The sequence below is a fragment of the Aspergillus japonicus genome, assembly GCF_003184785.1.
Source record: "Aspergillus japonicus CBS 114.51 unplaced genomic scaffold BO86scaffold_10, whole genome shotgun sequence".
In the NCBI taxonomy this organism is placed as follows: domain Eukaryota; kingdom Fungi; phylum Ascomycota; class Eurotiomycetes; order Eurotiales; family Aspergillaceae; genus Aspergillus; species Aspergillus japonicus.
Genome location: NW_020291647.1, coordinates 578893 through 600300, shown reverse-complemented (window position 1 = coordinate 600300; position 21408 = coordinate 578893). Strand labels below are relative to the sequence as shown.

General features: G+C 51.5%; 8 protein-coding genes across 8 annotated transcripts; 4 read left to right on the top strand and 4 right to left on the bottom strand.

Moving 5' to 3' along the window:
* Positions 1 to 386: 386 nt before the first annotated feature.
* BO86DRAFT_387308 (MFS transporter) lies at positions 387 to 2615 on the bottom strand. Its single transcript, XM_025671555.1, has 6 exons — positions 2283 to 2615; positions 2183 to 2217; positions 1342 to 2097; positions 1159 to 1283; positions 932 to 1093; positions 387 to 859 (listed from the first exon to the last, which is right to left on the bottom strand). Exons 1-6 carry the CDS (start codon positions 2471 to 2473, stop codon positions 533 to 535), a joined length of 1596 nt encoding a protein of 531 aa, XP_025530085.1. The 5' UTR covers positions 2474 to 2615; the 3' UTR covers positions 387 to 532.
* A 554-nt stretch (positions 2616 to 3169) lies between these two features.
* On the bottom strand, positions 3170 to 5823 carry BO86DRAFT_387306 (putative bifunctional fatty acid transporter/acyl-CoA synthetase (FAT1)). Its single transcript, XM_025671554.1, has 5 exons — positions 5132 to 5823; positions 4917 to 5072; positions 3713 to 4859; positions 3485 to 3634; positions 3170 to 3420 (listed from the first exon to the last, which is right to left on the bottom strand). Exons 1-5 carry the CDS (start codon positions 5415 to 5417, stop codon positions 3249 to 3251), a joined length of 1911 nt encoding a protein of 636 aa, XP_025530084.1. The 5' UTR covers positions 5418 to 5823; the 3' UTR covers positions 3170 to 3248.
* A 604-nt stretch (positions 5824 to 6427) lies between these two features.
* On the top strand, positions 6428 to 8401 carry BO86DRAFT_387304 (putative peroxisomal 3-ketoacyl-coA thiolase (Kat1)). The gene is made up of 6 exons (XM_025671553.1): positions 6428 to 6905; positions 6970 to 7065; positions 7125 to 7973; positions 8028 to 8092; positions 8143 to 8254; positions 8318 to 8401. Exons 1-6 carry the CDS (start codon positions 6801 to 6803, stop codon positions 8354 to 8356), a joined length of 1266 nt encoding a protein of 421 aa, XP_025530083.1. The 5' UTR covers positions 6428 to 6800; the 3' UTR covers positions 8357 to 8401.
* Positions 8402 to 8787: 386 nt separating this feature from the next.
* Positions 8788 to 10048, top strand: BO86DRAFT_387303 (ML domain-containing protein). The gene is made up of 3 exons (XM_025671552.1): positions 8788 to 9199; positions 9263 to 9479; positions 9549 to 10048. Exons 1-3 carry the CDS (start codon positions 8988 to 8990, stop codon positions 9648 to 9650), a joined length of 531 nt encoding a protein of 176 aa, XP_025530082.1. The 5' UTR covers positions 8788 to 8987; the 3' UTR covers positions 9651 to 10048.
* BO86DRAFT_334086 (H(+)-transporting V1 sector ATPase subunit F) lies at positions 9969 to 11151 on the bottom strand. Its single transcript, XM_025668844.1, has 5 exons — positions 10997 to 11151; positions 10890 to 10924; positions 10793 to 10826; positions 10581 to 10718; positions 9969 to 10487 (listed from the first exon to the last, which is right to left on the bottom strand). The coding sequence occupies exons 1-5, from the start codon at positions 11021 to 11023 to the stop codon at positions 10347 to 10349; spliced, it is 375 nt and encodes a 124-aa protein (XP_025530081.1). The 5' UTR covers positions 11024 to 11151; the 3' UTR covers positions 9969 to 10346.
* A 273-nt stretch (positions 11152 to 11424) lies between these two features.
* Positions 11425 to 12830, top strand: BO86DRAFT_307636 (Nur1/Mug154 family protein; the record flags this gene model as incomplete). Its single annotated transcript, XM_025667744.1, has 2 exons — positions 11425 to 11682; positions 11745 to 12830. 2 exons carry the CDS (start codon positions 11425 to 11427, stop codon positions 12828 to 12830), a joined length of 1344 nt encoding a protein of 447 aa, XP_025530080.1.
* An 884-nt stretch (positions 12831 to 13714) lies between these two features.
* Positions 13715 to 16609, top strand: BO86DRAFT_408077 (putative NTP binding protein; the record flags this gene model as incomplete). Its single annotated transcript, XM_025674318.1, has 1 exon — positions 13715 to 16609. The coding sequence occupies one exon, from the start codon at positions 13715 to 13717 to the stop codon at positions 16607 to 16609; it is 2895 nt and encodes a 964-aa protein (XP_025530079.1).
* Positions 16610 to 18558: 1949 nt separating this feature from the next.
* On the bottom strand, positions 18559 to 20517 carry BO86DRAFT_282698 (methylenetetrahydrofolate reductase (NAD(P)H) MET13; the record flags this gene model as incomplete). Its single annotated transcript, XM_025667338.1, has 3 exons — positions 18559 to 18707; positions 18765 to 19636; positions 19694 to 20517. Coding segments are annotated over 3 exons (1845 nt in total), but the record flags the coding sequence as incomplete, so codon positions are not given.
* Between the last annotated feature and the right edge of the window lie 891 nt (positions 20518 to 21408).

Sequence of the window (21408 nt, the reverse complement as noted above, 5' to 3'; positions counted from 1 at the left end):
GATAACCAGTCTCCAAAAACTGACCGGGCAGAGTGGTTGATTTGGGCGGTGGCAGAATGTCCTGCTAAAGCGGCAACGTATGGGTCTGCCTGTCCCGTGGAGCGGTGTAGGGGATCCCGCTGCACGCTTCACCGCCTATGCTTATTATGGCAGAATCTACCCGGAACGAGCCCTGAGGCCGGCTATCTTACCCTATCTATGTATACTGCGCTTGGCGTCGCTTTGCGGGGCATGTATACTGTACTGGACATGTTGGAATCTGCTAGAGGGTTGCTACTGTGTAGTATCTCCGGCACTCAGAGTTAGGATTATGAGGATGCTAGTAGTCCTTTCTGGAGATGTATGTCATCAATCTTTATGTACTTTCTTACTGATTGGAAGTAATGGTGTGCAATGCAAGATTCGTAGTTGCATTACATCTATGGATCCTCGGATCTGAGCCCTCAGTGACTTTGTTCGGTGTAACTTCATTTACATCCTCAACGCCTCCTTCCAGGGCAGATAATGAGTCAATAGCCATCGATCTGCATGCTCAAGGCACAGGTTCCTTCCGCTTCTTTCTCAGAAACTCCACCTGCTCATTCTGACTCTCTTTCAAATCGAGGAAGAACGCCAGCCCCGCGAAGCTGGCCAGACTCAACGCAAACAGGAAGTAGAATGGCGTGGAGTTGTTGCCCGTCGGCGAGGCGTCGATGATGGCGCTCGACACCAACGGGCCAATGAAGGAGGAGGTCTTGCCGATGATGCTGAACAGACTGAAGAAGAGAAACTCGTGGCCCCGCGGCGTGACCTCGGAGATCATAATCATGGAGTAGCTGTACCACGGGCAAACAAGGAAGCCATAGTAGACTTGATATACCTAATCCCCAGTAGACCTTGGTCAGCGAGTGTATGGGCGGGCGACCTCGACAGGGCGGAGAAATGTACTTACCCAGATTTCCCAGAGATGGTGGAACCCGAATTTCTGCGTCCAGATGCCAATCATGCCCCAGCCGTCGAGGAGGATAATGGCGATGGCAACAATGTTGAACATGGTTTTGGTGCTCAGGTTGAATCGTCGCTGGACATACCAGAATGTATAGATGCCCACGGCCTGGATATGTTGTTAAGACTTCAGCTGGACCTAAGCATGTGTGCACGGCATGAGGGCTTACGAACCTGGGCGGCGATACCAGCCAGCAAGACATATGTCAGCTCAAGAGAATTGTACGACACAATGTTGTTTTGCAGGGTGGAGATGACGGTCACGGTGGTGTTCAGTGAGTCGCCCAGGAGGAAGTAGCCTAGGAGTGCACTGCAGTTAGCATAATACCTTGATTTCAAAGGTGCAATGGAACATACCAACGAGATAGATCAGGCTCTGCTTCAACGTCCAGATATCCTTCAGCGCACGGACAAGCTGCTTCAACCCAGCAATAATGATATTGTTTCCCTCAGGGTCCTGACCCGGCCGGCGCTTCTCCAGCACGAACCACGGTAACGACACCAGCAGCCAGACGCCACTGGCGAAGGCGATCAGAACGCTCAACCCCCAGTTGTTGTTCGCTTCGCTCGCATTGACGTGCAAGGCGAACATAATGCCCACGATTATGGCGAGAATGACTAGCTCGCTGACCGACTGCACGTAGAAGGCCACATTGGACAGCTGGGTGCGCTTCATCGAGTCCGCATGATCATACTCCTCCCGCGAGATGCGCCCCGCGGAATATTCCTCCGCCGCATCGCGCATCTCGACCGTGTTCCTGGCGAGGCCCGGGAACGCCGCCGTCCAGAAGGTGAGCGTCGTCTGGTACGCGATCAGCCCGACGATGTACAACCCCACGCCGACGCTCCACTTGTCCGCCTCGTGGACCGCCAGCCACGCAAAGCCGATCGCCCACGCGACGATCGACAGCACGATCAGGATGTTCGGCCGCCAGTTCCCAAAGTCGGCGAAACTGCCGATGGCCAGGAAGACGACCACCTGGATCGCAAACGAGATGCCGTTGCAGAGGAGGACGATACTGTTGACCGACCGCTGGCGGCCGGCGAAATCCAACGTCCCCCGATCGCCTGCGGCTTGCGATAAGAGATTCTGGAACGCCGTGGGGGCAAAGTCTGGGATTGTGCATCGCTGTTAGCTTCACGACTCGAGGGGATTTTCTTTTCTGCAGCGCCAGTTGGGGGAAGAAGAGAGTCTCACTGAACAAGGATAACCCATTGTTACCGATATAGTAACTAAAAAAAGTGGTCCGGAGGATTTGTTTAGCAATCAATTCGCCAGGAGATCATACTCCACGCACGCATAATAGGCCCAGATCTCCCATCTTGTCGTGCGATACTGAGCGTCGAACGAGTCGGGTGCTCGCTGCTGCTCTTGTTCGCCGCCGCTGTCTGTAGGACTGTCTTGTAGTTCATGGACGATGTCAACATTGATCGGCTTCAGTCCATGCTTCAACGATGAATCGTCAACGGGAACACCTGTTAAAGCCATTTTCGGGTGTTTTCCCCCTTCTTTTTTTTCTTTTTCGTTTTTCAATCGCAGGACGAAAATTTCTGTCCTTTTTCAATGCGCTAGAGAATAGTGCGCTCTGCAGGGAATTTATACGGGCGACTGACTGGCTGGAGGGACTGGAACCCCGCGTCTAAGATCGTCAAGCGTGATAAGAGCAGATAAGGTGATTGGCACGGTCGAGGGCAACGAGTAAGTCAACGGAGGATTTTAAGTGGATTCGTGGTGTCTTGTTTAGGCTTTCTTTTTTCTCTCTTCCAGAGGCCAACGACCAAGCTGAGAGGCAACTTGACTGCAGGTGTGCTGAAGGATTGGACCAATTGAGCGTAACAAGCATTGGAGAGAAGAGTCTGCGCAGATGCGAAGGCACTAATGATATTTCGTCGATTCAGTTGAAATTTGCCTTCCGCAGAATTCGTCAACGAACAAGGATGGAGGCAGTGGAAAACCTAGGCGATGGCGAGTTGTTGCGATCGCATTGCGAGTGGTTACATTCTGGTGGGCGCCCATGCACAAACATTTCCGTTTTCAGGCAGCCACTCCCCCGGGTCTTTACGCCTGCAATGATGGGTGCATGGCAGCCAATCTTGGGCGATCGATGTTGTCAAATCATATTGTTCGAGACTAGACCGGCTATTATCCACACTATATAATTGCATCTATGCATCTGAGTACGAGGTCGGATCTGCACAGTACGCCACCCAAATAGCCTCGAAGAAAAAGAAAACTGACTGCCTCCTCCTGCCCCACGCACTCATCACAGCTTGGCCTGTCCACTTTCTATAGATAACCAGCTCTTCTCATCGAGCTTCTTGTACTGGGTGCCATCCAGCCAGTACAGTTTGTCACCGTCCCAGTCCGTTCGTGGGTCCCATCCCTTCTTAGTCAGAGCGCCTTTGGCTTGCTTGAACGTGACTCCGGTTTCCACCCTGGCAGAATGTCAGCGGCTACTCCCTGCTTTCAATGAACTTGGAAGAACAGCGGGGAGCTTACTTCTGTGTGAGCCGGATTAGCCGAGGGAAGGCATAAGACGGCACTCCCCTCTTCTTCAACTCGGGATAGAGGTTGGCCATGACTTCTGTCTCGGTGGCAGGTGAAGCATCCTCGAGTGTGATACCCGCAGCACCAGCCTGGCCGTCATACCTAGTAAGAGCCACTCGTCAGCATGGAAGCACATTCAGATTGAGGAATGGCAGTCGCCCCGGGAATCCAATAACATACGCGCTCAACTTCACACCGTATACCACGGCATCGTGGACGACCGGAAGCCGGCAGATGTGATCTCGAATCTCGCCCGCACTCACGTTCTCGCCCTTCCAGCGGAACGTGTCGCCCACGCGGTCTTGGAACCTTACCCAGCCGTCGTGATCCCGAACCACCAGATCTCCGGTGCGTTGGAACAGATCCCCTTTCTCAAACACATCGCGCAGCAACTTTTTCTCCGTAGCTTCATTGTTGTGGAGGTATTCGGTGAGGAGGCCGCGGCTCTTCACCCGCCCGATCGCCTCTCCTTCCTCGCCGAGTCTGGCTTTCACGCAGAAGCCTGTCTTAGGATCCCGGTAGGGCATTTCGGTCTCCGTGTCATACTTGACAATATAGGTATCGTTTTCCATCACACGCTTGATGAAGCCCGAATGTCCAACCTTGCCGGCGGCCCACGCGCCCTCTCCGAAATTATCAAACTTGGCCACGCCTTCTGTGGATCTATAGAATTCGCGGATCTCAGGCACGCCGAACCGTTGGCGGAAACGCTCCCAGATCTCTCCACGCAAACCATTGCCGTTGGCGACTATGCATGCGTGGTTGCGGTCGTAAGGGGAAGGAGGTGTCGATAGGAGATACCGACAGAGTTCACCAATGTATAGAATGCGTGTGGCTCGCGCATCATGCACGTCCTTCCAGAATTGCGAAGCGGAGAACTTGCGCCGGAGGCAGAGCGTACCGGCATTTCCAACGGAATAACAGATACCAGTAAAGTAAGCAGTTCCATGGAAGAGGGGAAGGGAGGAGTAAGTCCGTAGAGGATAGTACTTGGAGCGGTTGTTGATATCGACCGTCTGGGGGTTGGATGTGATTAGCCCCATCATGTTGCGAATAGCGCAAGCTTTGGGCTTGCCCGTGGTACCCGAGGTGTAGATGAGTGCGCTCAGGTCACTAGGAGATCTCTTAGCAGCGAGCAACCCCGTCGGAGTAAAATGCTGCAAGTCTGCTGATGTAATAAGTTCTGCTGTACCGGAAGAAACTCCTTCGAAGGATGTCAGGTTGAAAGCGAGATGTGGTAAATCCGAGCAGACATGTTGCGACAAATCGGGTGTCGAGATAATGAACTTGCTGCCGGAGACACTGAGGCAGTGAGTGAAGGTGTCATCTGCCCAGCTACAATCAGCCCCAACTTCGATCAGACTTTCTCATCACGTATCCTTACCACGCAGATTTGTATTGATGAGAGCAGCAACAGCTCCGAGTTTCGAGAGTGCGTAGATGGTCACGACCATCTCCGGGGAATTAGTGGTGAAGACGCCCACGAAGTCTCCTGGGCCTATACTCCTGGCGTGAAGAAGAGCAGCGAATCGATCAACCACTGTCGCATAAGGTTAGCCGGACCGAAGCACCTCGGTGATAATAGTTGGGTTCACATACAATCCTTCAATTGTGCATATGTCCAAGTCTTGTTCTCAAACCAAAGTGCCTCGTCTGCGCCGTGACCTTCTACTTCGACGACTCTTTCGAGCATCTTGTAGATGGTGGCCGTATCGCCTAGCTGCGCGATGCGTTGACCCAAACGATTTGTCCATGATCTATCTTTGTACAGCGCCGAGATATCACTGGCAATGGAGTATTTGGCATTAAGGTATGCACCTGCCGCGACAGAGAGGGCAGATGCGATAGCAAGAGAAGATGTGCTTATCTCCGAGAAGAGCTCCATGCTGACGGTTATGATACCCAGCCTTGGTAGCTTGGGGTGTGTGGATGTGTATGAGAGAGACTTGAGCAGTGACCGCTGCGTTTGATGGTTTTAGAGGCTATGTATCAATGACACGGGCCTCAATTGTGTCGGAACAGTCCAGTTCTCTAAGAAAAACAACATCAAGAAGTCAAGATCCGGGGTAATTAACAATTAAAGGCATCCGAATGACGAATGGGGCTATCAGAAAGTTCGGAATCTGGGGTCGGGAGACAAGCAGCTGGGAACTGCCGTTCGCCTGTACGGCGGTACTGTAACTAACTACCAGAGTTAGTCTATCTAAGCAACCGTTCAGAACGAAGCGGTAATTAACAGTCCAGTCGGATCCATGCAGGCTAAGTTATCGATAACATCGATAACCCCCCCCCCCCACTGTCCATGGGCACGTCTGCTGCAGATTCCGAGGAATAGATAGATCATGCTTTGTATGGAATCATGTTGGGATAAAATGATCTGACTGTTTGACTGCAGTGCGAGTATAGTTCCATTTCGTCACAACAGCTGAGCCAGAGATGGCAGACTCCAGTTCTATCGTCTCGAATGGTGTAGTTAGTGGTTGATAATCAACGTCGGATCGTCGGGGTCGGGGCATGTTGCCAAAGTCGCCCTCTCCTATCCCTATATCATCAATGGCCATAATGAATCCCGTGGATTATTTTGCTGCATGGGGTATCTGACAAGATAACCTTGAAACCTGACCCGCAACTGACAGGTTCGCGCGGGGAGGACTCAGAGAAGAGTTCCTAATGAGAATGGAAATCCGGAGAGGAGACAAGTCAAGATTGCGGAGGGACCGACAACCGACTGAGCCGAGGCCGACGGGACTTACCGTATTTTACCAATTATACCATTCTTACCAATCTTACCACACGCTACAGCGAACCACTCACGCCTCGGCTTGAAATGCGTATCGGCCTTCTGAACTGCCTCGATGCTCACCCGGCCTTTCCATGAATCACATCACAGACCAACTCACACCTGTACGTAAAAGGTTGGCGGAGAAAACTTCATGAGGGGGGCAAGGTGGATACACTGGATACAGCAGACCCGCTCGATCGGCATTGCAAGACTGGTCGCTCCCACTCCCTAACCCGATCTCGGCTCGGCTGCTTTTCTGCATCTGGCTTTCCCTGTGGTTGTTGGAGCCGCGGCTGTTTGTCTGGCGGCGGTTTGCCCCAGCTTAATAAAACAATCCCAACTCCTAGGGATGAGTGCCTGGATCACCATCCTATTGTTTCTTTGCTCTGACTTCTGACTGCCATATACCTACCGCAACCCACAATAGTCTGGCAAAGAGTTTCTTCTATCTTTAGCGGGAAAGAAGAAAGACATAGAACGAGCACAATGTCTTCCCCTCAGCAACGGTTATCCTCGATCGCAAACCAGCTTGCCAGCCCGGCAGCTGCCTCTGCCAGGCAGAAGCTCCTGTCCCAGAACCCTGACGATATTGTATGGCACTACAACAACCCTTTGCGACCTGGGTTATAAACCGAAGCTGACTTGAAGATCTTAGGTGATCACATTTGCCGCCAGAACTGCCCTCACAAAAGCTAGAAAGGGCGGGCTTAAGGACACCACACTTGACAACCTCTTGATCTCGTTGCTCACAGTATGTTGCTTGTGTCTGCTTGCACCACTTGCCCATCAGCTGACCGCATTCTTCATTAGTCTATCCGCGAAAAATCTAAACTGGATCCCAATCTCGTTGAAGATGTTTGTGTCGGAAATGTCTTGTGCCCCGGTTCCGCCTATGTCGCACGCTCTGCAGTATTGGCTGCAGGATTTCCAGTAACTGCAGCTGCTTCTGTTGCCAACCGTTTCTGTTCTTCTGGATTGCTGGCCATCCAGAATATCGCCAACCAGATTATCGCTGGATCCATTGACGTCGGCATTGCGGTTGGAGCGGAGAGCATGAGTACCAATGCTGATGGAGGCGCGCCTGAGATGTCCTCCCAGGTCACTTCGCACCCTATTGCTTCCCAAAATGCACAGCCCATGGGTCAAACGTCCGAGAACGTTGCCGCCCAATTCAACATCTCCCGTGAACAGCACGACCAGTTCGCGGCAAAGAGCTACCAGAAAGCCGAACACGCTCAGAAGTCAGGCTGGTTTGAGGACGAGATTGTCCCCGTCAAGACTCAAATCAAGGACCCCAAGACTGGTGAGGTGAAAGATATCATTGTGGATCGCGATGATGGTATTCGGTATGGCACGACGGCGGAGTCGCTGGGCAAGATTCGCTCCGCCTTTCCCCAGTGGAAACCTAGCGCTACCACGGGTGGAAACGCCAGTCAGATCACCGATGGTGCCGCAGGTCTGATTCTCATGAAGCGTTCCCGCGCCCAAGAACTCGGTCAACCTATTGTGGCCAAGTTCTGCGGCGCTACCGTGGCCGGCTTGGAGCCCAGAATCATGGGCATCGGACCATCCATCGCTATCCCCAAGATCCTTTCCAAGTTCGGGTTATCGAAGGAGGAGATTGATATTTTCGAGATCAACGAGGCTTTTGCATCGATGGTACGGGCACTTTCACTCCATGAAAACACGATCAAGGACTAACTTGCCATGTAGGGAACGTACTGTGTGCAGAAGCTAGCCTTGGACGAGGCCAAAGTTAACCCTCGAGGTGGTGCTATGTAAGTCAACATGGCTTTTCTCCGATGCATCAGCTGCTAATCGATCTTAGTGCTTTCGGTCACCCCCTGGGCTGCACTGGAGCTCGCCAAGTCGTCACTGCCCTCTCAGAGCTGCGTCGACAAAATAAGAGAGTCGCAGTGACCTCGATGTGTGTCGGAACCGTAAGTTTACCCCCAGTAAAGTAGCTTATTACTGCTCAATGCTGACCGAGGGTTTCATTTTAGGGCATGGGAATGGCGGGTATCTTTGTCTCCGAGCATTGAAGCAAAGGTTGGACCTGTAAATAGCCAATTTATGATCAATACATTTAATACATAAGTCTCAGAGGCTCAAGAGTGAAGCCATTGTTTGAATGGTGGTCAATCATGAAAGTTTAGCATTGCGGAGATTGATGTACGTACAGTACAAGGCATATGCGTAAACAAGGATAAGCTGCGCCCTCTGGGGCGATGGGTGGTGGGTCGATAACCCCAGATTGAGTATCTTAACTCAATAGCAAGTAGTCCTTACTACAATAGACTTGAAGAGGTCATCAAGAATCCCAAGGAAACCAGCAGCTCGCGAGAATTTGAATTGATTTTAAATAGATCGGCCATGAATTCATTTTAATAATAACAGTAGGTAAGGACTAGAAAGGGCGCAGGCACCGTCACGTGGGTTTCCCCCCAGCCGTCGTCATCGGCGGCTGCCAAGCCAGGTACGTCCCATGACACCGCTCTTCGTCTCCTCCATTTCGCCTCCTCACCGTGCATCGCTTTGCTTCCCAATAAGCTCTTCTGCTCGAAATCTATACAGCATATACCTTATCCTCACCCGCCCACTTCGTTTCAAGCGCCCACATCGCGCTCACTCTATTGGGTCACAACACGGCACGCTTCTTTAAGTCTTGCAACCATGAAGTTCTTATCTACTGCTGCCGCAGTCCTCCTCAGCGTCGCTCCCTTCACCGTTACCGCTCGGTCAATCGACTTCTTCAACTCGCAGTCTCCGATCAGTACCAATGGAATTCCTGTCAAAGGCGACAACCCCTTAGAATACTGCGCCAATCCTTCTGGCGACGTCCTCGAAATCAAGAAAGTCGACTTGTCCCCGAATCCTCCTCTTCCGTACGTCGTACTGCGATATAGCCGCTTGTCATCCCCGTGAAATTCGTCGCTAACCTTTCGCAGTGGCCGTACTCTTACGATCGAGGCCAGTGGTACATTGAAGGAGCCGGTCGAGAAGGGTGCTTACGTTCTGCTCGAGGTCAAATACGGTCTGATTACTCTGATCAGGCAGAGAGCCGATCTCTGCGATCAACTTACCAATGTTGATCTCGAATGCCCGTTGAACAAGGGCGATCTGGTCCTGAGAAAACAGGTTGACCTGCCTAGTCAGATCCCTCCGGTACGTTTTACAACCATGGAGAAACTAGCTGCTACGAATCAACACTGACCTACGGCACCAATTGTATAGGGCAAATACACTGTCCATGCTGATGTCATGTCTGTGGATGACGAGCGGATTACCTGCCTCGAAGCCCATAACATCGAGTTCAAGCGGGGCTCTCTCTTCTAAATGCAAATAGCATATTTTGGGATGCTCACCACTCATCTTATGATGCATATTAGCTGTGGATCGTGCTAAATGTCCACGAGCTTCTGTGCCGACCATGATCATTCGTTTTGCAAGCTTACATCCGTCTTGTGACCTCCTTGTGCTTCAAGTTAGGCTCTTATGTCCACTTGTTTTGCCTGTTGTTGACCAGTGCTCCATTAGCTAGTATTTTACGCTTCACGATCATTACTGCTTGGCCTCCTCCCCTGCGTTCTGTTATTTATGGCGTTCTGGAGCATTTGCTCAGAGACATAGCATACTGTCATATTTTTCACGACCGTTCACTGTTGGGCCTCCTGTCACCATAGTACTAATAGCATGTGTACCAAGATCAAATGAGGAGACTTTGTCCGCTAGTGTATCAAAGATCAAACTGCTAGACCCCATAGTCAGAGTTTAGAAAACTAATACCATTAGACCGGTTCCGAATATCAGCAACGCTCTTGCAACATTGACAGATGAGGTGTAATTCTATGAACAAATATCATGGGTATCTTTCTCCCGCTCTGGGGCCATTCGTTCTCCATAACAGTGCGGGAGCGACCAGGTAAAGGAGCAACAGATAGTAGTGGAAGCGTATGCAGCACGGTCGGCCGAAAATCCAGTCTTGTATTGATTGTGCCTAGTGGACAACCTCCAGTCCCTCCTGTCCCTGATTTACTCTCCAAAGAGTCGGCGCACCCGCTTCAACACGCTATCCTTCTCGGGATCGTAAGGATGGTCCTTGCTGGGGATCTCGAGGACCGCGGGGAAAGCCTCGGCATATGAATCGACGGCGTGGCGGATGCGCTCCGCGATCTGGGTAAAGGTTGTCAGTACAGTAGATATCAGCGACCAGACATCGCTGTTGAATGTTGTGCGAATATCACACACACGCTGTTCATCACGTACATGTTGGTTGATGAGCAGGACGGCGATGTCCTGTCGCTCCTGCGTGAAGCTGTGGAATGCTTTTTCGATAGCAGAGGTTTCCGTCTTCGAGTCTACCACAAGAAAGTTTCGTTGCGCGTCCGGCCCATCTGTGACGTGCTTCAACGGAGGGTCAGTTATTGCTGGTCGCATGCTACCAATGTTCGGCGGATACTTCGAGGGGTACCACGTACACCGATACCCGCGAGGAGTAGTCCAGTTACGGAGCTGCACGGTTGTCCGGTCAGTCGCAGTGACTTGAAAGTATTAGATGAGAGGTAGGGACTTTACTCTTCATCGCCGATGACAGCAAGGAACTGCCGTTCCTATCGGGCCGTTGGAGGTCAGTATGCGGGCCAGCTCAAGCAACAAAGCGGGGGTGCTTTAAGGGGGGTTACCTTGTAGGAGACGGCGGCGGCCGACATGGTTTTATCGTGGAGAGGGAGGATGTGGAAAGATGAACTTGCTCGGCCGGATTTGTCTGGCGTTGCGAATGATCCAAGCAAGGCCCGCGGAAACAAATGCACAGCTGGCCCCGGAAGTTGAGTCTCGATCCCGATAAGTTCAATCCACATCGGACGTCGTCATACTAAGTTAAGCCCCGGTGTCTGCTTATCTAAGCGGGGCCGGCCGCTAGTTAACTCACGTATCCCTCATTGTTGTTTACAACCGGGAGGAAAACTTGCGGCTTCGACTCAATCATCATCTCATGAGCTTGGCTCCTCAATAATCCCCCGTCTACAGCTACTCGCTTCCGGCCATATGTCTAGCTGGCTTCACACTTCTATCAAAATCCCCATTTACTAGCAGCCCTGCCGCCTCCGCCATGCCCCGGCTAGTGCGCCGTCGCCCGTTGACGGAGCGCATCGCATCCTACCTGAACCCTCTAGACTTTCTATTGTGGCTATCCGAAGAATTCGATACGCATGACTGGGATCAATTCGAGAAAGACTGGGCATTGCCGCTCGGTGTGCTCCTGAACCTGACTTTCCTCGTGGCCCGAGCCAACAGTCAAACAACGGGCAGTCAAGCTATAGATGATGTGTTTGGCGACGATGAGAACACACCTTGGCTGAGTTGGTTGGTACGTGCTATCCTACCATATGGCTCGAACTTGAACAGCGGCGCTCACCTGTTCATCGATAGACCTCTTTTCTTGTACACTTCCTCACGCTATTTTCCGCCTCCAATGCTTTCTATACCTTTTATCGGAAACGCCTTTATCGTCTCTTCGAAGCCTCGATTGATCGTGCCCCCGCAACACCATCGGCGCACCGAGTGCGAGTCGACTCAACTCCTACAACTGCGTCCCCTTTGCGGTACTTGGCCGACGCAATGTCTGGATCGGCACAATCGAGATCGCATCCAGATGCTCAACGCGATGTTTGGGAGCTTGCTGTCTGGGACCCTCTCCCTCTTTGCATTCGACTGTTCTGCCTGTTCAGCCCCGGCCATGTTCTAGTCTATTGGTTATTCCTACCGACTCATGTGTCTGATCCCCGCCCCAGCGTTACCATTGTGACCACTCTTTTTCTGGCGGCTCTGCTTTCAGTGCAGATGATATTCCTGTCCTCATCCTACACGCAGCAGGCGAAGGACAACATGCTGGTTCATAAAGAGGTTCTCCGCGAGTATGACACCAAATATGTGCACCCTCGGACCCAGCCTCTGATGAGGGATGTTGGAACTCAATTCTCGGAATCTGATACCGACATCAAGCACAACAAGGTCGACACATTCACGCCAACTTTCGTCATCAACCGAGGATTTAAGACTAGTCCAAACCCTAACTATATCAAACACATCGACCCTGAAGGATTCTCGTCTGGACAGCAATCCGCAGCGGGTACACCTAGTGGCCCCACTTATCGTTCAAGTGCCCTCCAAACCCCTAGTCATTTGCGCGATGCTTCTCCAGTTGTCCGCAACCCAGTTGCATCAATTCGCCAGCCTCAGTTTCGGCGAACTCCAACCACTACAGGCGATGGAGGCAGCCTTGGGGTTTATTCTCACGCCAATTCTCCCTTAAGGAAATCGGTCTCGGCGAATCTAGACCGCCGACTTCAAAGTAACGGGGACTTCTTCTACAAAGAGCGTGGTACAAGCGCAGTGAAGAGGCAGTCCAGTCCACTCAAACGAAGCAATGTGCCCGGGGGAGAAAGTCCAGCCACGCCAGGTCCCAGGCGGAGCCAACCTGGCGCACGCCGTGAAACAACTCATTTCTTGTTGTAAGCATTCGATATACGCCCAACCCTCACTTGACCAGATTGGTAGCAAAAAGTGTTTCTTGTACAAACCATATCAACAACTTTCGTCATGGCTCATCCTCGTGACTTTGCATTCTTCAAGCATCAAGTACGGCGTTCAGTGCGCTCATCTGATTTTAATTGTCCTATTATTTTTCCTTGTTTCTGAGATCAGGTCTTCTCAGGCGGCGTTGAAGATTTCCAGTCATTTTCGGGAATGGAGTTGCCGACAACCAGCCACTGTACAATATGCTTTTTGATCATCCGCAATCATGAATACCGTTTGTTCCTTGGCCTTATCGTGTTTTTCTTGAGTGAAGGTCACTTTGACTTGTTTGGCAGCGAAGATTGCATGACTATTTCGCTGAACTCCACTTGATCACTTGATGGGTGTCCAGGCTATCGAGTTTTCGTCGTTTCCTCAATTTGCATTTTAAAGCGACCAGCAGGAAGCATACTGAAACTCGGACCTGCGTGCGGCTTCCATGCCAAGTGGTATCAGAAGTCTGAGTTGCGCATTCCGCATTGGTCAGCCCCCCATCCCTGCCTCTATATTCACACATTCTTCAGTGAGGCGAGCCTTGACCATCCAACATTCCACCCATATCATTACGCCTGTTATCCCTTAGCATTTCCTCAGCAGAACGCGTCTATTACTGGTTTCCCCAGCCTTTCCCGCATAATGTTCGCCTGGCTCCGTCGAGCCTCGTTTTCGTCCAGCACATCGTACTGTACACCTTACCGCACACGAGTCCTCGCACAGCTCCCGAATCAACGATATCGCCATCACATCCACTTCAGAGGGAATGGGTCGGTGTATTGATGCAGCCTGAAGCTGCCGGTGTGCCTCTGATTGAGCATCGGTCGAAGATGGAACACTCCCTCCACCTACCGAACAGCGATAACATGCTGCACCTTCGAAATCCCCGTGGCAAGCGCACAAGACCCCATGACGCAGCGAACCCCCCAGCACAAGCCATAGGGCTCTCAGGTCGGCGAATCGAACAATCTACACCATCAAAGACTGAAGACCCGAAGACCATGACAGACAACGCCACGCGGAGAATCAAACCCACCAAGCTCCCACTCCCCAAATCCCCCGTCGACAAGACCAAAGAACCTGCTGGAACGCGACTTGCTGTGACCGAAACCAAGGAACAAGAAAGCGATCGAACTATTCGTCCAAAGAGATCTTTGGGGGCGTTGTCACTTGCTGCGCCTAAGCAGCCCGAGAAAGGCGGCGATCAATACTGGCGCAAAGTGCGAGACAGGTTTGAGAGGGAAATACCAGCTCCATTGCGCAGTAAAGAGAAGCACAAGGAATACTATCAAGAGGCATATCGGAAGATCGTGTCATTGGCTACTTCACCCAGGCAAGAGATTGCTAACTACAAGCTGAGATTAACGGGAGGTATACCTCGGGATGACAAGTTGCATACACGGCCTGTCGGCTTGCGGAAAGATGTTCCAAACCTACACCTTGACAATCGACCTCACCCAGGAACAAGCTTCTGGAAATCTGAGACTACTCAGGCCGTTGGTCAAAGAAAACGTCCAAATACTGGAGAACGAGGGCCGAGTTTGCCGACCACTGAGACCACACAGCCAACGACATCCGAGAAAACAGATGTAACGACCGACTCATCCGACCAGTCATATCCAATATCACCAATTTCAGCACCTGCAAGTTCCGTGACCGACTGGGAGGATCGGTTTGTTGTAAACATGCCGTCAGCAAGAGAGCCCAATCCTTTGCATTTGAATGCACAGCAGATTTCCAAATTCCAGCAGAGCATCGAGAGGGTTCACAAGGAGGGTGGAACAATGCTCGATCCTGAGACGCTTCCAAGTCCCCGTACCACCACTCCTGAGGACAAGACCATTCCTAACGACCAACGCGAGAAGACACTAATTGGCTTGGACGGCCAGGAGCCGAGTCCTGATCCACCTTCTTATGAGAAGAACGATGACGAATGCGCTGGTGAACCACCTCGTTATTATAGTCCTGATGAGATTGGAAAGCCACGGTTCAGCACGATTTGGGAAGAGTCACCTGGGCAGTCGGCCAACACACCTTTTGCGGCGAACGCCGACGGCTCTTTTTTAGGATGCAAGGAGATTAACGGACCGAACGACAAGAACCCGGACGAAATTTTGCTTTTTTCGACCACGGACGAACGCCCCAGGGTAATCGATATTCCAGGCCCCAAATCCAAGATACCTCGAGAGGGAAGAAGAGCCACGACACACGCCCTCACACCAGCAGCTCAAGAAAAAGCGCTACCTCAGCAAGACCAAAACTCAACTTCACAGAATTCGAACCCTGCCCAATGCTCGAAGCAGTTGCCGAAGACGATGTGCAAGGACACCAATTGTCGACTGCCACAGAAGTCAGAAAACCTTTCAAAAGGAAATATTTCGAAACCTCCTCTGAAAGAAAACCGGGTACCTCAGGGAAACACGACCACAAAGTCTCACGAGCAAAAGCCACCCCGCAAGTCCGACGATGTATTCATTATCACACCCACTATCACACGCACTATGGTTACCATGACAGACCTGAGGGCCCATGCTCAAAAGACCCCGAGCACACAGGAACCCACATCTCGAGCCGCAGGAGAGATCATCACAGGCACACGGACAAAGTCCCAGGCAGGCTCGTCCGCAGCGGGCCTGCGACGAGTGACGCAAAACTCGTGGGAAAGGCAGAATCCCACTTGCACACCATCCTCCAAACCGACCTCTCCCAACCCAGTAAGCCCAAAGACAACATCACCAACACAGATACCCACCATCAAATCTCGGGGCACAGAACCCGAGCGCCGAACGTCGGACAAGCCAAGGCCTATACGTGGATTCATCCGTACGTCCGGGGCGTCAAAGGCTACCATAGAAGGCCCGAGCAGTCTTCCGCGAAGTAATCCTCCACAGAATCACCCACCTTGCCTGGCACCTGGGAGTGGAAACACACCGCCCATGGTATCACGAAGCGTGTTCGAGCCCGCCCCTGAGCTGAAGAAATCATTGGTACAAGACAATGTGGTCCAGGTGGCAAGCTCATCAGCTGTTCCAGATGTATCGCCCTATATCGGGACTACATCCTCTGGCCCCGAAATCTCTCCCCAAAATTCTATCAGTCGAGACGGATCGGAGGAGAGGCTTTCACCTCGAGAACTCCTGAGCTTCGAAGTGGCCGAACTGGACGGACAGCAGGTTTATGAGACACCTCGAGAAGAAGGGGTGTTTCATTTCAACGTCACGGACTTCAATGCTGATATCCTAGGGGACCCCGCGAAGCAATCCGAAGGCGGTACGAAACGGCCCGAAAGCACGGAGGATCCAACCGACGACGATGATCAGCCAATCTGGACTCTTATCAAAGACGTCCTCATAGACTCCGCAGTACAGCTCCAGCAACTCTACAGCCAAGTGATGGTGAATCGCGACAACAAAGCGATGCTGGTCCGCATTGCCTTCAACAGCATTCTCATGATGATCGAGCATTGCCTCCTCGTGCTCAAGAATTTCCTAGCGTTCCTCTCCCTATACAATTCCACCGGCGCCTGGCCCAAACCGTCCCGCAAGGACCTGGTCCGCTCGCTGACCGACCATTGCCAGGCCGCGCTGTACATTGTCACCCTGGGATTCTGCATGATGATCATCGGTCGAGCAGCGGGGTACGTCGTCCTCGTGAGTACATGGGTCATTTGGTTCGCGAAACCGTTTGCGTGGTTCTTCGGCGCCCTGGGTCGGGCATTGTGTTGATGGGTGTCATCCGGGCCTGGCTTGTACTATATGCTATTAAGTTGGACAGACAAATACGGGGCGGTAGGTGGTCTTTTCCCGCGGTCTCAAGGCGTCATTGGGTGTGCTTTGGCGGGGGGAGTTATTAGAAGCGCCGGCGATGTGCTTTTTCTTTTCTCCTTTGGAATTGCTTTGTATGTGGTTTGGCCAATGTGTCTAGAACGGATTCCGTCTGTTAGAGTGGGTGACACGGTCAGTTTGTGTCACGTCACGGGTTACGAGATTTCCCCCCCGTTCCGTGCGTTCTGCTGCCATTCTTATACGCCACACGATGTCATTTATATCCTCCGAATATGAACAAACTCCTTCATGCTGCTGCTGGGTGCATCTTGCTGTAGTGGTCTTTGGAAACAAACTAGGTAAACCGGTTCTGGTGTCCGATTAGTAGGTAGGAACTCTATTGCAGTCTGGGTCAGGAACAAGGTGCGCCTACCATCAGGCAATTGAGTAGGTTTGTGAGCATTCTTACTTTATTCACTCAAGTCATCGGTCCCCCTTTTTGCATCAAACAGCGTACTCACATCCAGATGGCATACGTACCGCACCAAGGCTCTAATATTTCTCGGTCGCCGCGAGAAAAGCGCTAAGGTTAGTGCCGAGTTTCCAAGCGTAGAGCGTTTGTCTTGTCCGTCTGTGCAAGATAAGGGAGGAAAGGCCATTCGTTGTCTACGCGGCGGTGATGAGATACATAGACACAGTTGAGTCGAGATAATTTGTTGATGTGGATGTTATATTCCAGTCAAGAGAAGAAGACACAATGCAATGGTGGATATCCTCCCTTCTCGTTGTCGTAGTCCAGTCCGAATGAAACAGTCTTCTCCGGACCTCCCACCGGGGCCATACCCGGTCCTTCCTTCCTTCCTTCCTTCTCCAACAATGCCATGTCAATCGGCCACCATCACCCCCAACCACCAGGTGGGCCGATTTCACACAGGCATCACAATCACCACCGCCGCCGCCGCTAGATGTGAAAAAGAAAGCACGAGAACTTTTGAACAGCCGAAATCGATCCTTCGCTTGTAAGGGACAGATGGCAGATGGAATAAGATGAGACGCGAAAAACAGAAAGTGATCGATAGTGGCCAGAACATTGTATCGTGCGCAGATTGATGAAGGGGGTAAATATAAGAAGCAATGAAAAAGAACCTTTCTTTAGCTTGACTCCGCCTGTATATTTCTTGCCTTATCCCATGTTGAAAAGGATGCGCTTTTGTTTTTCCCAAGTTTGGATCCCAACTCCGTTATACCCTACCTTTTGTGTTGAATTTTTGATCGTTGCTGTGCGTAAACAAGAAAGTGGAATTTGCCCGCAGAGTCATTGTTTTGCTAGACGGCGCTTTTGAATGCGATGAAGGTGAAAATGACATAAGAAGACTGGTGTCTTCCAAAAGCTTCGAGCTCTATCATGAAAAATAGATGAACAGGAATAAACGTTGAGGTTCCATGCTCGATGGGGGGTTGTTGTGCAAAACGCAAAAAAATGCCATGCGAGGGGTATATGTTAAATATTAAGAGATAATGGTGAGTGAGAAGATAAGATGTCATGTTGAAGTATCATAAGAATCGCTCAGAGAAGAAATCGTTGAGAGGTCTTCGGTTCATGCCGCCGTTAAACGTTTCGTTGAGTTGCTTGTTGTGTGGCCCGAGTGTTCCTGACTCGAGCCGCGGGAGTAAGTCGTTGAGAATAGATAGATGTTGAATTAGGTGTAGTTGTAGTCGTCATGTGTTGAAATTAGTAAGTAGTCGTGAGACGGGTTGAAGAGGATGCATGCATATGAGAATACATAGCACGATCGTAGACTAAGCGTGTGAGGCCGTCAATATGCCTGTTGAAAGGGGCATTGGGAGAGGGAGATCAGAGTATTCTAGTTCTTGACTGGAAGCTCTGTTTTGGTTCCATTCGCAACGGTGCCGTTGGTGGCTTCGACTCCATTCGTGACGCCGTTTTGATGAACCTTGGTTTCACCGTCCTCGACCGCAATCTCGGTGTCGAGATCCTTCACATTCAAATCCTTGAATAGGTCGAAGAGGCTGCTGGTGTTGTGGAAATCATTGTTCACTGTAGTTTACGTATCAGTACTAGTCACCATATGATGGATGCATGCAGTGCACTCACCGATGTTAACAAGACACCAGTCATCCACAACGCTCTGAATCAACTTTCTGCTGGGGCTGGAGGCATCGTGGCATTTGGCCCAATCTTCACCAAGACGGTATGCCTCATCCTTCCAGGCCAAGAAACTGACCGTCTCGACAATGGTAGGCTGGACAATCTCTCGTCCCGCGAAGATACCCCAGGTTAAAGCATTGGGGCTGTCATTGGTGTTGGTCCGCAGGTTCCCATTCTTAGAGACAGCGTGGTATGTGAGGTAACCGTTCTTCTCGATGCGGGCAATCAGGTCATCAAGTAGATAGGAAGGAATCAGGAGTTCCAGGTATGCCTTCTGATAGACATAACCGTTCTTGGGACCCCATCCATATACCGGGTGGGAGGATTTCACACCATTCACGGCCGGCTGAGAGTTGATGGTGAAGATACCCTTCTTGTTTAGCTCGATAAGGTCATCTTTAATAGCGTTGGCTTCGGTGGTAATCGGGCTGTCGCTCCAAGGCAGTCGCGCCAACTTGCCTTCCAGGAAGTCGACAAAGATATGGGTAATGTCCCTGATAGACTTAGGCTGTCCCCACAGCTTGATGTTTTGCTCGTTTGTACCCTTGAGACCAATGCCATAACTGTCAAGCTCGCCGAAGGCAGGCGACCGGGAATCAGTCCAGCGTCCGTTAGGGAATTCATCCCAAGTCTGCGTGCGAGCGATATAGGAAGAATTGCGGTTCCGCCAGAAGATGGGACGAACATCTTCTCCTCTGCGATTGAGACCAAGCGACGGCCGCCAAGGCAGGGCTCTCTGAAGAGGTGTCTCCTCGGACGGTAGAAGGTTGAGATCTTCGAGAACCAATTGTGTTGACTGAGCAAGGTTCATTGTGTAACTGGCAGCAATCGTCAGATCTTACTAGAAAATGCATAGGCGAAAAAGGGTGACTCACAAGTGCAGGTGGTTGAGACCGCTCTCGAGGAGCCTTCTACACATGTCCGCGACCAGGCGCTTACCGATGTTCCTCACAGCGGCATCGTCGTTCTTCACAGGCTCCAGGGCCTCCAGCCAATCAGGCGGAATCCGCGTTTTCGTCCACTCCGATCGTCTGATGAATGCAGCATACGTCTGGATGGGCATAATACCCGGGATAATGGGCACCGCAACGCCCTTGTTCCGACATTTCTTTACCCAGTCAATGAAGTTGTCCGTGTCGTAGAACATCTGAGTGATCACGAAAGAGGCTCCTGCATCAACTTTCTCTTTGAGGTGATCAATCAAGAGATCAACGTCCGGGTTGTCATCCGCACCCTCGGGGTAACCTCCGACGCCGATATCAAAGTGGTTGCCGTATTTCTCCCTAATGTGCCTCACCAGGTCCTTCGCATAGCGGAATCCGCCGTCGGTGGCTTCCCAATTTTCCTTTTCACGAGGGGGATCTCCACGCAGAGCCAGGATATTGGTGCAGCCAGCCTTGTAAGCGGCCTGGAGCGCAGCATCCACCTTCTCGACGGGCATATCGGTACATGTCAGGTGCATACAAGTTTCCAAGCCATACACCGACTGGGCAACATTGACCATTTCGCAGGTCAAATCGGACAGGCGGCCGCCAGCTCCCCAGGTGATATCGATGAAAGAGGGACCTAGGGAGTGCATGCGATCCATTCTGTCGTAAAGGTTCTGGACACCCTGGGCTGTTTTGGGTGGGAAGAACTCGAATGAGATTCCTGGTCTCCCAGCAGCCTCATTCTGAGAAAGCTTCTCTTTGATATGCATCGTGTAGGGTCAACTGTGAGGGGAATGTCTTCAGTCAGAAGGATTGCTGCGGCACAGAGGCGATGCGGGAGGTTATCCTTCCTAAAGATCCATGGACAACAGAGAAGGGGAGCTGATTCATTCTCGGGTTAATCAACTTACACAGCAAGTTCGAGGTCTATTCCAAGTAGTCCGCGCAGACGGAGATATAGCAAGGCACAGGGTGATTTTTCTAAAATTCCGTCCGAGAGATGGTAGTTACGTTGGCTCTCTGGTTCCACCGGGGATGCCAGACCACGTACAACGGAGACGGAGGAGGCGGGCTACACAAGCAAAGAGGGGCTAACAAACCCCCGTGCAATGCAAAAAATAAAGATAGAGTAGCAAATGAAAGGGGAAGGGGAGTAGGAATAATAAAAAAGGAGGAAAGAGAGAGGAAGAGAGAGAGAGAGAGAGAGAGGAGGGGAAGAAGAGAAAGAAAGAAGAAAGTCCGGACTAGTAAATCGGCCAGCGGAAAGCAAGCCAACAGAGCGACGGCGGACGGAGGTGGGGTGGATGGGAAGGTGGACTTTGATGGACTTTGCAGTGCTGTGGCCGCGCCGGGGGAAATTAGATAATATCACTATTAACACTATTAAGGGTCCGGACTTCGGAGCTGGCCTGCCCACGGCACGTGCTCTCGGTCTCCGGCGCCCACTAAATCACTAAACCACTTAACCGGAGAGCCACCGATTCGGAGCCTTTTTTTCTTCTCAATCATCCATCATGGTTTCATACCCACCGAACGAAGGACTCAGTCTAATAAGCAAGGAGGCCTAACTCCGTCATACTCCTTAGGGAAGAGAGATGCAGATCCCTAGGAAGGGCTATGTCACCGGATTCAACCCATTGTCATAGATGCCTTTCACTTAG